Genomic DNA, 17484 nt, shown 5'->3' on the forward strand with positions numbered 1-17484 from the left:
GAAGCTGAGCGCCTCGTTGCAGTCTGGTTATAAGCAACGAGGCGGAGGCCAGCTTGTCATCGTAGGTGTGGAACAGAGGCTAAGGAAAGAGGATCCAGACAGCCACGGCGGCAGAGTCCAGAGGATTGGTGGCTGATCGGCTGTGAGGAGAGACAGGATTCTAGGAGGATGTTGGGCCCCTGAGTGAATCCCGATACCCTCCCCTGAGGCAGGGAACACAGCTGAGCAGCCTCGAGGCGTGTGTCTGGTGGGGGCACAGGGCTGGGAGGTGGGATGAGGCTCCTTCAGGTTGTCCGAGTGCAAGCTCTGTTTAGTAAACATCAGGCCTCACAGGAGCTAAAGCAGGTCAGAGGGAGGGACGGAGCCAGACATCGGTGAGTCATCCCCTGTCGTTGGTAATGAAAGCCGTTGGCTGAGATCATCCCTAGGAGAGAGCGGGGCCAGTGCTCCTGGGCTTACGTTAGGTCTGTGTCCCAGTGAACCCAGGCTAGGTTAGAAGTGCATCCAGGCCACATACCCAGCCTGACACCGTGGCTTAGCCAAGCCACCTTGACCGAGCTCAGGACACTTTACCTTACAACTGGGCAGAATCAGCACAAGCCCGGTGTGCAGTAAGGCGTTTATGGAATGCTGTACTGCAGTGACAAGTAGGATGGTTGTGTTCGGGTTGACTTTTGCACAAAGTCAAAAGTGAAATCAGCATGTGGTGGGGACTGTGTTCTGGTCGGCGGCCTTCAGCAGAGCTCTGAGGTGCACGGACATTGCAGGCTGCGTGGAGGATGAGGAGCCTTCAACAGAAGACAGAAAGGCGTCACTGCAGAGGGGGCGGGCAGTCCGGCCAGAGTGGTTTCCTGGGAGCTGGGGAGAAGATGGGATTTGAGAATGCAGAGGGGGGCCGGTGCTGTGGTGTAGCAGGGCATCATATATGGACACCGGTTCGTGTCCACCTGCTGGTGCAGCTGCGAGGTCAGCAGGGGGTGGCCCAAGTGCTTAGGCCCCTGCTCCCACATGGGAGACCTGGAGGAAGCTCCTGGCTCCTGGCCTTGGCCTAGCCCAGCCCCAGCTGTTGGCAGCTGTTTGGGGAATGGACCAGCGGATGGAAGACCTCTCTCTCTCTGTCTCTCCCTCTCTCTAACTCTACCTTTCAAATAAGTAAAATTAAACAACAACAACAACAACAAAAAAGAAAAATAGAAGAACACAGAGGTCCCAGAGGGGGGTAAGAAAGGGCTTGAAAAGTGGATGTGGACCAAGCCTCTGCTAGACTAGTGCAGGGTGTGAATGAGATTTCAAAGGAAAGCTCACTCTACGGGGCTGACTGGCTAGGAGAGGAAGCACGTGTCAGAGATGCTGAGAGGCCAAGGGACAGTGTCGCACCAGGGAGGTACTTGATTGGAGGGGGGAGGGGCACTCATAACCTTGGATTTGATAGACAACTGGAGACATTGCACAAACAGGGCTGAGGATTCAGAGGTGAGAATGGTTCACATGAGGGTGATGATTAACACCATGGAAGCAGATACAGGTACCCAAGAGATGGACAGGTGATGTCTTAGGGGAGGAATGCCTTGAGTCGCTCAGTCCCAACATGGTGACCTGGAGACCTGCGACCAAGTTTGGAGGAAAACCAAAGGGGGCCGTGACTGGGGCCAGTAAGGCAGTTTGGGTCCCAGCACCCAGCTTCTGGGGCCAGCTTGGGGGACCCCAGGAAGGTCCGTGTTCTCTCTTCTCTGTTGTTAAGAGGCAGGACCCTGCTTGTCAAGGCCGTTTGCATCTTGGAGGCAGGGACACTGCAGTCTCAGCTCTTCTCTCCGATCTCGGCTGGAGCCTGTCAGAGGCACTCACTGCGCAGGCGTCATTGCCGAAGCTCAGCTGGGTTTGCCACCTGTGCCTTTCCCCTTAGGTACGAGGAGATTGACTTGGAGACTGGCATTTTGGAGTCCAGGAGGGACCCGGTCCCTCTGGAGGATGTCTACCCCATTCACATGATCTTAGAGAACAAGGATGGCATCCAGGGCTCGTGCCGGTACTTTAAGGAGAGGAAGAACATCACCAGCGACATCAGGACCAAGTCTCTGCAGCCGCGCTGTACGATGGTGGAAGCCTTTGACAGGTAACTGGTTCACCCCCATCAGGAACCCCTCACGTCAGGGGTGTGGTCAGAGCACTCGGCTCGGATCTTTGGCCCCAGCGTCTCTTGGAGGTCGCCAACCCTGCTCTAAGCCAGCTCTCAGCCCGCTTCACCCCACCGCAGCTGGGCTGATTGAGGTCAGGGCTCCTATCTTCCCCTCTGTTTGTGTGCTTGGTTGTGGCAGGCAACTGACATTTGGAAGTTGCCTTTTGTTCTCTTGTCCTAGCCGGGCCCTGGGCCACAGAGCCATCCCTGTGCAGGTCCTCAGAGCCATCCCTGTGCAGGTCCTCAGGAGGTCAGCCCCTTGAAGCTAGAGACCGGTTGTGTTTATCGTAGCATTCTGGCACTTGGCACAATGCTTGGGCAGTATCTGATGACGCAGTCAGCAAACCAGAACCAGCAGGAGTCACTGAGCCAGATAATTGCCCATGATGTCCAGAGTCATTGGAATTACAATGGTGTGGGCTAGGAAAGCCATCTGAGTAAGAAAGCTTAAAGAGTGGAAAAGCCGTTTCCCTGCATTCAAACTTTCTCCCAAGTGACCTCTTAGAATTTAACTTAGTGAGGGTTTTGAGAAAAAGGATCCTGAGTTTTGTCACCCTGAGCATCATGTGGACTCTGTTTACTGTGTTAGCATCCACTTGGAAGACAGGCCATACGGTCCTCGCTGACTTACGCAGACGACTCATTATAGGCCCAAACAGTGTATTCACACAGCTTCTTCCTTTTTCTTTTTGTCTGCCTGGTGGTGGAATCAGGGGGAAGGAAAGCCATCAGGCCAGACAGGGCTGGGCGGTGTGGCCAGGCTAGGGCCAGGAAGAAGGGAGAGGCAAGGGCTTGGGAGCCCATGAGCTGTGGCATGTGGACCTAAAGGGAGGCCTCTGGGCCAGTAACTTGATACCACGTGGTGAGCGAGGTGCGTGCTCTCCACAGCGCCTCCTGTGCAGCTCCCTGCTGCAGGGCCAGGGCTGGGCTCCTAGAGTGTGGATGGAGAGGGTCGCTCTGCCCCAGGCATGAGCCTCACTCAGGCCAGGTACTGCTGGAGGAGGTGGAGCTTCAGCCATCAGTGGGAGCGGTGCACAGCCTGGACTGTGGGCCCCTGCATGGGAGTGAGGCGTCTTGGTTGGGGTGTCTTGCAGCACCTTGCTTGCACACTTTTTGCCTTCTTTCTGGACATTATCTTTAACCCATCAGGTCTATTGTCCAGCAGAGAGAAATCACTGACAGCACAGTTGGGTGTTGCTGAATGAAGGTGTATCAGTCCAGTGCACTCAGCGTGGTCATTCACTTAAGTGTGTGCTGAGCGGCCACTGTGTACCCAGCTCATTCTAGGCACTCAGGAAATCTTTATGAACAAGTTGGGGGTGTGCCCACGTTTGAATTAAGGGGGATGGATGAGAATGTTGCCCACACCCCCAGGATGGCTGTTTGTGAGTGCTAGGTGCTGTGAAGAACATGGGAGTGGTTGAGCAGGTCTGGAGCTCTGACTGACGTTTTCTGGAAGGCCTGGGTGATGGGAAGAAATCGGCCATCTGAGGATCGGGGACAGGGCGGCAGCTTGGCAGACAGAAGAGCCAGGACAGTGACCCTGACACTTCTTACTGGCACAAGATGGCCCTTGTGGGTGAAGATGAAGTGAGCGAGGCAGGGAGGGCCTTCCAGGCCGGGGCAAGGAGTGTGGATTTGGTCTGAGTGCCTTGGCGAGCCCTGCAAGGCATCAGCCAGGAAGTAACAGGTCGGCCCTGTTCCTTCAGCGCACTGTGGGGTTCTAGGACCACAGACCTACTTTGCTTAATTTAGGGGCATGATGGCCTTCTGGGAACCCAGACAATGATGGTCTAAGTCTGCTTTTTCAGATTTCCATTTTCGTAAAATCGCTTCGACCTGTTTCTTCATGTGGGTGTTTCTGACTTGCAGGTGGGGGAAGAAGCTGATCATCGTTGCCTCCCAGGCCATGCGTTACCGGGCCCTGATAGGCCAGGAGGGGGATCCTGACCTGAAGCTCCCCGACTTCTCCTACTGCATCCTGGAGCGACTGGGCCGGTCCAGGTGGCAGGGGGAGCTGCAGCGAGACCTGCACAGCAGTGCCTTCAAGTAAGGGGGAGGATTTGCATGTAGGGCTCACTAACCACCGCAACCTGCCTCCCAAATGCAGGGGCTGCTGCCTTGTCTTCCCTGGGGCTTTTTTAAATCTCTGACTGTTCTCTTGGGTTGGCTGGGTCAGTGTGTGTTGGTGCGTACGTCTGAGGGAGAGACTCCCTACACTGTGGGGCTAAAACTACCAGCAAACCAAAACGACGTGACCCACACCCTCCTCCCTCTCCTCCTCCTCCTTCTCCTCCAGGGTTGATGCTGGAAAACTTCACTATCACAGGAAAATTCTGAACAAAAATGGGCTCATCACAATGCAGTCCCACGTGATCCGGCTGCCCACTGGAGCCCAGCAGCACTCAATCCTCCTCCTCCTCAACCGCTTTCATGTGGACAGGTATGCTGTGGAGGGAACAAAGCCTTCAGCGATTTGTACTGCAGCCACGTGTGTGATGCTTTCAAAAATCATTAGAGGCCAAATGAGAATATGACTGTGGCTTTCCAAAGAAGACATTTAGTTGTCTGTTTCTGTCAAAAATAAGTCCTGCTCACTTAGAAAACCTGGAAATTAGAAAAGGACAAAAACAAAACAAAAAATGCCTGCTACTCTGTAGCTCAACAATGGGAACTTTAATCATTTTGGTGAGAACATTTTTAGGGGTGTAAAAAAAAAACATCAAACTTGAGTTGCTTTGGTGGCAGAGTTGTGGTTGGATTATATCCATTTCAGATTGGAGGTTTTTGCAACACACAGCCATGATAATCCACCTACCAGGATAAGAAGGCAAGGTTCTGCCAAGTGCTTAAGTGCAGGATACTCTAGCTAGGTATCATAACGTCAGCTGTGCTACACCACAGGCTGCTGTAATAGGCACACTCCTTTTTGAGGACCAGGGTGTCTCTGCGAGTAAGTTACCTGTCACCCGTTAATCCTTGTTATTGGGGAGACTAATTTTCTGGCACAGCGATGGGAGAAAGAAAGCTTCCACCACCCCACAGAGGTCTCACTCTAATTCTGGCAGCCATATACCCTCCTGAGTGAGAGGAACAGAAGCCAAGTGCAGGGAGTGAAGGACAAGTGGATGCCTTTGAGTGGCCCACGCCTGGCCACCAGTGCCTGGAGTGGAGGTGAGCAGATGGACAGGGTGGTTGAGGAAGTCCCTGCCCTTGACCCTGGCATGCCCTTGACCCTGGTGGCCAGGGCCAGCCTCCAAAAGGAAGGGGAGTGAACAGTCAGGATTAAGTGTCCCTTTCAAGTTGACAGTGCCTACTGCCTTGCCCAGGGCTTGGCCCAGACAGTGGGTGATACTCATGTGCAGCCTGTCCTGACTCCAGACCTCCAGGAACAAAAGCCGCCCCTGTGCTCTGGTCACATGTCTGGTAGTCCTGACTCGCCTTTAAGCACGCCCACCATCAAAATGTCCCAGACTCCTAGTTTATCTTTCAGTCTCTGATTTGGAAACCTGCATTGAAGAGAATTCTGTTTGGTGAATTGGCTTCTAATTTCTAATTAGTCACACCATCCATTAGTTACATGATGCTGTTACTGCACTTGTAGTTGGTGGGCAGCCTGTAATCTACAAAGAACATAGGGTGAGAGTCCTGGGGAAGGGGAGGAAGCCCCGGATCAAGTCAGGCACTGTACTCCAGTTACTGCCTTTCCCTTGGGCAAAGGTGCTGACTGCTATGGACCGTGGTTTCTTCTGTGTAAGATGGCCATGACTCAGTGCGCCTATGCGTGGTAGGTCATGTGCTGTACATATCTACCCCTTCATCCATTCTTTCACCGATTGAGAAGTGGGTGCAACGTTGAGGTCTCATCCATGTGCTCTGCCTTTCCCTTGGACTGTGAGTCAGGCCAAGCTGCCCTCGTGTAGCTGATCTGTGTCCCTGCTGCAGGCTCCCCAGGGCACACGCAGCCAGGAGCCCTGAGCTGTTCAGTCGCGTCTTTTGGTGACCATGAGCCTGGAAGCATTTATTGTAACATCCACTTCACGATAGACATGAGCTGACAGGTGGAATCGGGCACGCTGTGAGGTCAGGTGGAAAGCAGCTCCAGACTGAGCGAAGTGTCAGGAGGGCGTGAAGCAAGCACCAGGTTTAGGGAAGGACGACTCAGGCTAGCGTCCTGGACCTGAAGTTTGGAAAAAGCTGATTCACTTCTCGATGTAATAATCTCCATCTTTCTGTGCTGGGTGATTTATAAGGAAGTGTTGTAAGAAAAGCTTCCTAGACTTCAAAGTGTTATAAAAACGTCAGGGCTCAGGGCTCACATGGTGGTGCACAGAGCACGTTGAGCCGCCACTTGGAACACTGGCGTTCCATACGGGTGCTGGTTCTTGTCCCGGCTGCTCCACTTCCAATCTGACTCCACGCTAACGTGCCTGGGAAAGCAGCAGAGGATGGCCCGAGTGCTCAGGTCCCTGTACCCATGTGGGAGACCTGGATAAAGCTTCTGGCTCCTGGCTTCAGCCTGGCCAAGCCCTGGCTGTTGCAGCCATTTGGGGAGTAAATTGCGGATGAAAGATCTCTCTGTAACTCTACCTTTCAAATAAAATAAATTAAAAAAAAAAGTCATTTCATCCAAATGTAGCCTAGAGTTTCGTCGCAGGAACTTGGACATGGGGCTGAACTGCTCAGTCTCTCCGCCTTTGAACTGTGGATGATGGTTGAGACCTTGAGCCTGGGCCAGGCGGTGGGTTTGAAGAAGTCAACCGTGTGGTGTCTCTCTCGCAGGAGGAGCAAATACGACATCCTCATGGAGAAGCTGTCGGTGATGCTGAGCGCACGGAGTAATCACATCGAGACACTGGGCAGGCTGAGGGAGGAGCTGGTGAGCTGTGGGGGACCTCGGGGTGCCGGGCTGACCCTGACCTGTGCCTCAGCCTGGCGAGCTGCCTCACCCTAGACAAGGAATTGCAGCCCCGAGCCCTGCGGTGCACCCCAAACAATCGGGCTGTCTTCCCTTTTGGAGGGTGAGAAAAGGCTCAATGCCGGGGCCCGACTTCCCTGCCCTCCCCTGGGGTTGCTCTCGGCCCGGCTGTCAAGGTTCACGCAGAGAGTGGTAAATCCTCAGGTTTACACTTCCTCCCGTGATCGTCCCCAGCGGTCTCAGGCGGCGATGACGGAGCAGGAGAGGAGAGGACAGAGGGCCCAGAGCACCTCGGCCCTGCCTCGTCTCTGGTCCAGGAGCAGTGACTGAGTCACAGAGTGAGCACGAGAGGAAGAGCAGAAGTCGGGGGGTGCTGCTCCCTGCGGGAGTGGGAATTAGCCAGGAGTGCACGTCAGGAACGGGAGGGCGCCAAGACAGCCCTTGAGGTTGAAGCACAGAGCGTCGCATGTGAGGTGAAGGTTCGTGGGCACCTGCTCTGTGGTCACATATCATAGCCACAAGGACTGTCGTTGCCACTGGTCCCCCTGCAGCACACTGGTGCAGCTCTGGTCTCCAATTTCATCATTCAGAAATCAGAACTCACTGCAGGGTCACTGCACGCCCAAGTCTCTTCAAAGCCAAGGTTATAAACCAGAGGCTTGTGAGTCACACCTGGCTTGTGAAAAATCAATTTGACTTAGCATTTTCTTTTTGAAAATGGAGATTTCATATACACACCTAGGTGTGTATGTGGGGTGGGGGGGGGTCTCCATTTTTCTTTCTCCAGCTTCCCTTGAAAAATCCGCAGCTCTGAACCCACAGCCTGTCCTGACAACAGTGAGGTGGAGCTACTTGTGCACTGGGCAGCCCCCGCCCCCAGGCCCCCTCCTTTGTGTGACCCTCAGACCCCGAGGCCGAGTGTCAACGCCATCTGTGATCACGTGCACCGCGCTTTCTAGCTGACTGACAAAAGCAGGAGATGGAAGGCCACTTGAGAAGGCCTCTCTCAGGATACCTTATCAGAGGTGAAGGAAGTCCCGACCCCCACACTGGCCCTGGCTGACTTCGGAGATTGGAGACCTCTGCCCTGGAGTCGCTGGGGGACAGGGATCTGGGGCTGCTGTGCCCTGGGGTCAACGCTATGAACTGCGTCAGAGACAGAGTTGACTGCTGCAGGCCATTCTTTCACTTATCCATTCAACAAACACCGTAGCAGATGTGTCCTTTGAGTCAGAACCGTGCTCCACCCTAAGAGGGCAACAGCGAACCAGGGTGTCGGGTCTGTGTCCCAGAGCTGTTCTAATGGAGGGGCAGGTGAAGAATGCCTCTGAGCTCAGTGACAGAGGCCAGGGACAGCTTCACAGGGCAAGTGACACTCCAGGGATGCCTTGCCCAGGCGGACAGGTGCATTGGCATTTCAGCCGAGGAGAGCAGCTCACGCAGAGGCCCAGAGTTGGGGAGCCCGTGGGACGTTTGTAGAGGTCACTGGGAGTGGCTGATAGTGGGGTGCTGGGGGGATGGCTGGAAAAGAAAGGAGACCTATGATGCTGATCCTTGGGCGGGAGCACTGCTGAGTGTTTGGGGAAGATGGACAGGCCAAGGGAGGGCCATTGAAATGGGTGAGGGTGGCAGCTGTGGCCAGGGAGGCCTGAATTGTTTTGAGAAGCATTTTAGGGGTGAAACGAATCGGTGAGTGGCTGAGCCAGGAGGTCGATGTGCAGGAAGCAGAAGGACCTGAAGATGAAGTCCATGTAGCTTCCATGGTCAGAGCGGGTGCTGCTGGCCAAGGTGCCTGGGAGCTTGGTCATGGCCGAAGCTCCTCGGAGAGGACAGTGCCTGGCCGTGCTGGGGCCTGGTGGATGCTTGTCAGATGGATGCTTGAGTGAAGCACACAGCAGTTGGGAGAGAAGGAGGCACAGGATAGATTTGAATTTTTTTTAAAGATGTATTTATTTATTTGAAAGGCAGCATTACAGAGAGGCAGAGAGAGAGAGAGAGAGAGGTCTTCCATCTGCTGGTTCAATCCCCAAAAGGCTGCAAGGGCCAGATCTGGGCTGATTCATTGCAAGCCCGGAGCCAGGAACTTCTTCCAGGTCTCCCATGTGAGTGTAGGGTCCCAAGGTCTTGGGCCATCTTCAATGGCTTTTTCAGGCCACAGCAGAGAGCTGGATTGGATGTGGAGCAGCCGGGACTCAAATCGGCGCCCATATGGGATGCCAGCACTGCAGGCAGAGGCTTTATCCTCTACGCCACAGCACCGGCCTGACAATTTTGATTTTAAGATTTATTGAGTGTGCAGATCTTCTGGGACGTTCTGCTGGCCATGGCTGTCAGCAGCAGGAGTCAGAGAAGGCTGAGAGGGGTTTGATGAAGAGTCAGTCTAGGATGAGGCTGGGGCCATGAACTTGGGTGCTGTCTCTTGAAGGGTGAGGAGGCTCCTGCTGCTCCCCCCTCTCTTTGCTGAGCAGATGGTACAAGTCCTTGATGACAGCCCCTGGAAGGCAGGATTACATCATCCTTGCTCACTTAGGGTGGTCCAGGCCTCGCACCATATGTTGAAGGCTGGGGGATTGATGGATAAGTTTCCATAGGGTCTTTCTGTGATGCTGGGGGCCTGGCTAGATTAACGATGGACGCCATTTACAAGCCACTGGGTCTGAATGGGCCCCGTGGGAGTCATCTGTGGTTTTGGGTGCCCATATGTTCTGCTGAGCATCCACCTGTGTGGAGGAAGCCATCCCAGGCGTCTGTCTGCTCCCTGCCTCTCTCTTGGAGGATAAGAGGAAGCCTAGGAGAGGCACAGAGCAGCCCTCAGTCCGGCGTGCCTCCTCCAGTCCAGTCTGTACCTTAGAGCAGTGGTACTTTGCCTTTCTCTTCCAGGTGCTACACAGTCCAATAGCAGCAGTGGTCAGGAGGGTGGGACACAGGAGCCAGATGGGCCCAGTGTAGGACAACGCTGCCTTAGGAAATGCTCTTTCCTCTCAATGACAGCTACAGAAAAGCAGCCCAGAAATGGGGATAAACGGCAGCTGACCTTCGGTTTCACCATCCACGGTTCTGATAGGGAGCATGAAGACCGCGGCCCTGGGGACGGCATGTCCTGCTGAACGGAAGCAGCCGGTCCTCGGCTCGCGCCAACTCCGGGAGCAGTGGGGGCTCGGGCAGCTGCACTTCTGGCACTGGTTGCCAGATCTTATATCTTAAGGGAAACCAGAATCTGGTTTCTGGGGTTTTTGTTCCCCTGATACGAAATCTTTCACCCTGATGTGGAAGTGAATTACTTTTTTCAGAAACATGTGGCCGTGGGCATTTGGCAGAGCGAGTGAGATGCTAGTTAGGATGCCCGCATCCCATATTGGAGGTTCAAGTCCCAGTGCCGCTATCGATTCCCGCTTCCTGAGCTGGGGATGGCTCCAGTACCTGGGGCTCTACCGCCCACATGGGAGATCTGGATGGGGTTCCTGGCTTTGGCCTGGCCCCGCCACCGTCTGTTGCAGGCATTTGGGGAGTGAATCAGTGGACAGGAGCGCCATCCTCTGTCCCTGTCTTTGACTTGCTCCCTCTTTGTCTCTGCCTTTCAAATCAATCATAAACACGTAGAGGGAAAGGCGTGCCTTTGACGGCCCCTGCGGTGAGACTGTGCGTACGATCATTGTGGTCCTCTCCTTCTGGGCAGAAGTAGGAGCAGTACCCTGGATGTACCCTCATCGTTCTGTTGTAACTTCATAGCGGAACAACTTTCTTAAAAACATCCCAAAAGGCATTTTAAGGTATATTTTCTCCTATTTGTTCCCCTACCTGCAGGAGATGTATGTGTGTATATTTATTAATGATTAATATTCATACATGGTTAAAAAGATCCACACACTGTGAAAGGGCCCGCGTGAAAAGTCTGCTTCCATCTCTGCGGCCACCTGCCTCGTTCCCACCCTGTGTTCCCCTTGGGATCTCGTCAGGCAGACACCTGTCCCTGTCAGAAGGTGGTGTTTGGAAACCAGGGCTCTGGGCCTCGTTGTATTCCTTGAGAGCGTTCCTTGGCAGTGTTTGCTGGTCAGCGCCTCCAGCGTTTCTCCACTCAGGAGAGCCCAGTAGCTCAGGCCCTGCACTGGCTCAGGTCCGCAGCTCCCCAGTGGTTTCGGATTCCTCGCTTGCGCCTGACAGTCGCTTTTGTCTTGGCAGGGGCTGTGTGAAAGGACGTTTAAGCGCCTGTACCAGTACATGCTGAATGCCGGACTCGCCAAGGTCGTGTCTCTTCCCTTGCAAGAGATTCACCCTGAATGTGGGCCCTGTAAGACCAAGAAAGGTAAAGATCCAAGGCTCGGCTCGGGTCCCAGGTGGGCTGGCCTGGCCCGGCCGATGGCTCCTGTCCGTCTTCCCAGCCCAGCCTTTCTCTCCGGGTACCCTCTGCCCTGCAGTGGGATGATTCACTTATTTATTCAACTCTTTACCCCTCCGTGCCTGGCTCAAGTCCTTCCCTGTAAGAAGCATGTGCGGAATGTTTGCCAAATGGAAGCGGGGCCGGTTTGCACCCCCCAACATGCCAAGTTCGTGGTGTCCTTTGCTCCTTACACTAAGCCTCTCTGTTCTTCAGCCAGCCTTCCCCAAGAACCTCTCTTTGTGCCACGTGGCCTTGTCACCTGGCCCTGTAAGGTCAGTAATGTTGTCACTGTTTCACATGTCAGAAAATTCAAGTGAAAATGCAAGTAACTTAGGAGAGGTCAAGCGCTCTGTATGGCAGAGATAGGATCTGAAACTTCTAAAGCAACGAAATGAAAGATGGGACGCCCTAAAACCTCCTGGGGCCCCTCCTTGATCACTGTCAGTCCGGATGAGCCAGAGTCATTTTAAAAGCTGGGAGTCAGAGCTTTCAGTTAAAGATGAGGGAATAAATGCATTCATTTGCCCTCTGCCCGGACACCCCAGTCGTGAAGAGAAGGGACTGGCAAGAGAAGATGGGACAGGAAGTAGCGGGGGGAGGGCTGGTGACAAGATTTTGGCGTCAGACACAGGTGGACTGAAGGTGACTGACTGAGCAGCCAGGGGAGCTAGGCGCCTGTAAAGGGTGGCAGTGTGGATGGACGGCTCAGAACCGGAAATAAATGGAACAGCTGCAGGTTGCAGGCACCTTGGAAGGCACAAGGGTGGATGGGCCTGGCGGGGAGAAGACTGGTTGTCAATCTGTGGGAGAAGACGTCCCCCTAGGCCCCCTTCCCTATACTGCTCAGCCTTTCCCACAAAGACAGAAGTCTGGCGGTATCCCAAGGCAGACATAGGACCAGGCCGGGATCACTGCGGTGCAGAGAATGGGGACGGTGACAGTCTCTGTTGGTGAGAGTTCCCTCAGCCTCCTTTCCCAGTAGCGCTGCCTCTTGGTCTCTTCTATCATTTGATGGTGACATCCTCTGGTAGCTTCCTAAGAGGGAGCGTGGACTCCTGGGACACTGACAGGCAGACTGCAGCCCCCTAGGCCAAGGCTGGAGGTTGGCTGTTCTGAGAGAAGAGTCCTCCCGATACTGAAATCTGAGGGTCTCCCAGCAAAACAGCCACCTGTGCTGGCTCAGCCCACATGGTAACAAACTGTCCCCTCCTCTTCCCCCCCCCACTCCACAACACAGGACCTCGACAGTGTTTTAGTTTATGTATATATGTATATAGTTTTACGTATTTGAGAGGCAGAAAGAGAAAGAAATAGAGAAAGGTATCTCCCAGCCACTAGTTCACTCCCTAAATGCCCAACCACTGGGGCCAGGAGCCAGGAATGCAGTCCAGGTCCCCAGTGTGGGTTGGAGGAGCTCAGTTAACTGAGCTATCACGCTGCCTCCCAGGGTCTGCATTAGCAGCAAACTGGAGTCAGGAGCCAGAGTCGGGAGTTGAACTCCACTGTGAGGGGCAGTCCCAGGAAGCCAGGCTCAGCGAGCCGTGGAACAGATCCTCTACTGTGGGATATGGGCATTTTCTTTTTTTATTTTAAAGATTTATCTTTATTTATTTGAAAAAGTTACAGAGAGAGGTAGAAACAGAGAGAGAGAGGTCTTCCATCTGCTGGTTTACTACCCAGATGGCCGCAACAGCTGGAGCTGCGCCGATCTGAAGCCAGGAGCTTCTTACGGGTCTCCCATGCGGGTGCAGGGTGCCAAGAACTTGGGCCATCTTCTACTGCTTTCCCAGGCCATAGCAGAGAGCTGGATCAGAAGTGGAGTAGCCAGGACTAGAACTGGTACCCATATGGGATGCTGGCACTTCAGGCCAGGGCTTTAACGCACTGCGCCACAGCACAGGCCCCATGGGCATCTTATCCACCTGACAAAATGCCCACCCCTAGGCAGCATCTTAATGCTTTACCAAATATTTGAGGAAAACTAACATTAAAAGAGTGGCGGGAGCCTTGGTTGGGGCATAGCAGGTTAAGCTACTGCCTGCCGTGCCGGTATTCCATATGGGTGCTGGTTCCAGTCCTGGCTGTAGGGTCTAATCCAACTCACTGCTAATGCACCTGGGAAGGCAGAGGGAGATGGCCCAAGTGCTTGGGCCCCTGCCACCCACACAGGAGACCTGCATGGAGTTCCTGGCTCCTGACTTCAGCCTGGTCCATCCTTGGCTATTGTGGCCATTTGGGGAGTGAACCAGCAGATGGAAGAGCTCTGTCTCTCTTCATCCCTCTCTGTCAATCTGCCCTTCAATTAAATAAATCTAAAAAAAAAAAAAAAAGAAAAGAAAATAACAAACAGGAAGTAGAAACAAAGTGGGGAGCGGAAGAAAATCTACAAATAAGAAAAAGATCCTCAGAAAAGAGAAGGTATAGCATCCATGAAAGTAGAGCAAGGGGCTATGAGCAAGAAAATAAGAAAGAACACTTGGAAATAAAAGAATTCGGACTAATCGCAATGATAGATTTAGTGAAGAAAACCGAAAGATAAAGTCAAATCTCCCAGAGAGAACAAAAACTCAGAAGAGATAGGACATGGGAGAAGCAAGTTGAAGAGACTGAGCTTAGAGGCCCTCCACCTACATAATTGGGGTGGGGGGGAGGGAGCACACCTAGGACTGAAGGGGAGGTTATGAGAAACGACGCAAGGCGTTTTCTCGGCTCTGAAAGACCTACATTTCCAGATCCCGAGGCCTGTCCGTGCCTGTCCTAAGGAACACAAAGAAATTCGCGTCCTGCAACTTCAGAAAATCTAGAGCAAGAAGCCTCCAGAGAGGAGACCTCCGAGGGCCCTGGGGTATCCGAAGCTGGGGGAATTGGAAGTTCGAGGTGTTGAGCCTTGCCATCGGTCAGGAACTAGGACAAGTTCACGCATGTCTGTACTCAGGGCCTCGTCCACATTCCCTGTTAGGAGGCTCCTGGTGGATGTACACCGTGCAACGATGGGGAACTGTGGGGTTCTAGAAGCAGGGGCAGGAAGCCAGGCTCAGCGAGTGGTAGAACAGATGGCCCTGGGGAGAGCATACCCCTGAGTGACAGGTGCCTGGCTCTGTGTGTGTGTCTCGGGTAGCTACTTGTCTGTCAGAGTCAGCGTGAATTAGTGGATGGCACGTAGCAAACCGAACAAACATGAAGAAGCAAAGGCACTGACTCCAAGGAGAGGGAAAAGGTGTACAAGAAAAAACTGCTTTGGACCTGTGGGCTTGGCTTTGTGGGTGGAGACTGGTTTCCTTAATACCCTCAGCAGGATGCGCACTGAGCCAGGACCAACCCACAGCATCCCCAACACTTAGCCCAGTGCCCTCACCAGGGCCAGCAGCCCCATTTGTTGAGAGAATGCGAGTGCTGGTCTATGGGAACTCTGCCCCTTGGTTTCCCGGCCACCCTGTCTAGCTTCCCTGGGGCTAAGCTGTCTTGTAGGGGAGATGGTGGGGCCTCAGTAGTACAAGGCCACAGGGGTGGACACACGGAAGGAAGCCTCTGGGAGGTAGGGCAGCCATCCTAGAGTGGAACCTCATCCCTGGTTGTTCACACCCCCTTCAGTGCTGCGAGGATATGTGATTGACTAAATGACGGGCTCGGGGGGTGGGGAGCACTAGCCTTGATGTGGGGAGAAGGTGAGGAGGGAGGGCTGGGTCTAATGGTGGGGAGGAAAAGCCTCTGGAACCCAGCGGTGCCCTGGAGAACATGGCTGCTAAGGGGTTCCCCAGTGCCTGCCGCAGAGATGGGATGACCCACTAGGGCCCGTCTTAATCCCTGACCTGTAGGATAAAGGTTGTTCCGTGTAGACTGGTTTTGGTTTTGATTTTTGTTTTTTCTTGAAAGTGGAAAGAAAGCAAGGAGCAAGTTCAGTTCCCTAGAGAAGCCTTTGGCTGGGCAGTCGGCCCCAGGGCAGGCTGCTGTGTGACTGCAGGCCCCTGGAGATGCAAGGAACCCTTTGAAGGTCACAGACACCTGAGCAGACTGACGCGAGAGCCCTGTGTGCTGAGATCTCGTCTCCCCCCTTCCTGTCGGGGTGACCTTCGGCACCTCAGTTTCCCCACAGTACACGTATTCCAGGGATGTCATGAGGCTTACAGGCCACGGCGTACACAGAACTGGGGCCGCACACTGGCCACCCACAGGCCAGCTGTCCCAGTGCGTTTGATGAGGCTCCCACTGTCTCCGTTCATGGAGTTTGTTGCTGGTATTTAAGAAAGAGAAATTTCCACCCAAAAAGTCTGACCCCGAAGTGCTCTGTAAAAATAACATGAGGCAACCTTGAGTGACAGTTTGTTAATAGCAATTGGCTGGGCAGAGAAGCACCACCCCCTTTGCTCTCTGCCTGGCCCCCAAAGGGGTATCTGTCCATAGAACCTATCCATGGGGGGTGGCCTCCGTGGGAATGGGAGGAGGAGACTTCCGGAAGAAGGGTCAGCATGACTAGGAGCACCGGGAATGGGGACAGTGGCTCCTCGCGTGATGAAGAGGGCAGGCCTCCGAGACGGTGGCGGTCAGAATGAGTAACACAAGTGCGCACAACACACGTGCACGCGGAGGCTCGCCCATTCCCAGGTGGTCCTGGCACCCACCCCTGCTGGCACACGGAGTGTCAGTTACTTATCTGTGTGGCTTTTTCCCAGCCAGGATGTGAGCTTCTGGAGGGTGGTAGCCCCACCCTTGTGTACTTTCTATCCGGAAGGCCTGTGCAGTCTCTGCATGGCACAGCTCAAGCACTAAGTCAGTGCGTAGCCAGTGTGATTTAATTAAGCACCACTTCAGTTACTTTTCCTGCACAGGTGGAAGGGCTGGCTGCAGTTTACAGGGGGTTTTGCCTTGAGCCTTGTTATTCTGGTTTGCAGATTAACATAAAACCTTCCTTCTAGGCATTGTGGGGTAGCAAAGGCTTAAGTGATAAATAAAGATGATGCATCACGTCATGTAAATTTGCAGGTGTGCCCGGATACACACGAATTCACTCGAAAATTCCCGAAACAAAGAGTTTGGGTTTAGGCACCTTCCAAATGCATATTTCACTGTGTGAAGAGATGCAGTGCTCGGTTTTGCACAAAGCCAAAAAACCTTGGTCTTGAAAACAAGCACCCTGAGCTGATCTGTTTTGCAAATTGGGATTCTTCCCTCCAACTGTTACCAGTCATCCTGTGTTTATTAAATTGTGTAGAGAAAAGGAAGGCAGGGAAATAGATGTGAACTTGACAGTCCCGCAGGAAGCACAGTAGAATCAGGCAGTGCAGAACTGCATTGATCACAGGTGGGAGTGACTGACGGGCGTCGTGCTCCTGCAGCCTGAGGCCTGCGGCTGTCATTTGTAGACTCTCCCGTTCGGTGACAAGGAGAGTCCTGCACCGAGGTGCGTGGGAGACGGTGAGGTGCACGCAGTCCCCTGGTGATGACGTGGAGTTCCACCTTGCTGTGAGGATGGCTGGGTCCGGGCTCTTGTCTGCATCGCCAGAAGGAATTCAAGGATGCAACTTAGATGAAGGGCACCAAGGAAGCAAGATTTAAAGAGTGATTTACATTCAAAATGGGCGTAATAGGAAGGAGTGTGGTCATGCTTACGGGACAGCTGTACCGCACCTGGTCAGGGTCCATCCCTTTATTTGACCTAGAGGCATACAGAGTGTGTCTGGGGCAGGATTTGGGTATAGCCTTTACTAGAAATCGCCGAAGCGTCATGGCGTCAGGTGCCTGATGGGAGTGGGAGTGTCAGCCATGGTCATTTTAGTATAATGGGCAGAGGGTTAGCACAGGGATGCAGCCAGTGGCTGTATCAGATGCCTTTAGCCAGTGCCAGTTCTAAGCAGCAAACACTGCAGAAGTTGCATTGTTTTTTGCTACGTGGACAGGGTGGAGGGTTTGGATGCCTCAGGTGGGGCTACAGCTCAGGGGAGGCTTCAGGGAGGTGCTGGTGGTATCAGCTCCTCCTTGCCTACATCACCATGACTCTTCAAAAATAAGCAAGTT

At 53.7% G+C, this 17484-nt stretch overlaps 1 protein-coding gene across 3 annotated transcripts in view; it reads left to right on the forward strand.

Annotated features, from left to right (window-relative positions):
• GTF3C1 (general transcription factor IIIC subunit 1) overlaps positions 1 to 17484 on the forward strand; it is a 70597-nt gene that overhangs the window by 3186 nt on the left and 49927 nt on the right. For all 3 annotated transcript variants that reach the window (XM_008257918.4, XM_008257917.4, XM_008257919.4), the window contains exons 2-6: positions 1904 to 2113; positions 4049 to 4225; positions 4476 to 4619; positions 6959 to 7055; positions 11274 to 11397. In XM_008257918.4, the coding sequence (XP_008256140.2) occupies positions 1904 to 2113; positions 4049 to 4225; positions 4476 to 4619; positions 6959 to 7055; positions 11274 to 11397 (752 nt within the window). The remainder of the gene's footprint in view (positions 1 to 1903; positions 2114 to 4048; positions 4226 to 4475; positions 4620 to 6958; positions 7056 to 11273; positions 11398 to 17484) is intronic.

The sequence above is a fragment of the Oryctolagus cuniculus genome, chromosome 19 (genome assembly GCF_964237555.1).
Source record: "Oryctolagus cuniculus chromosome 19, mOryCun1.1, whole genome shotgun sequence".
NCBI lineage: Eukaryota > Metazoa > Chordata > Mammalia > Lagomorpha > Leporidae > Oryctolagus > Oryctolagus cuniculus.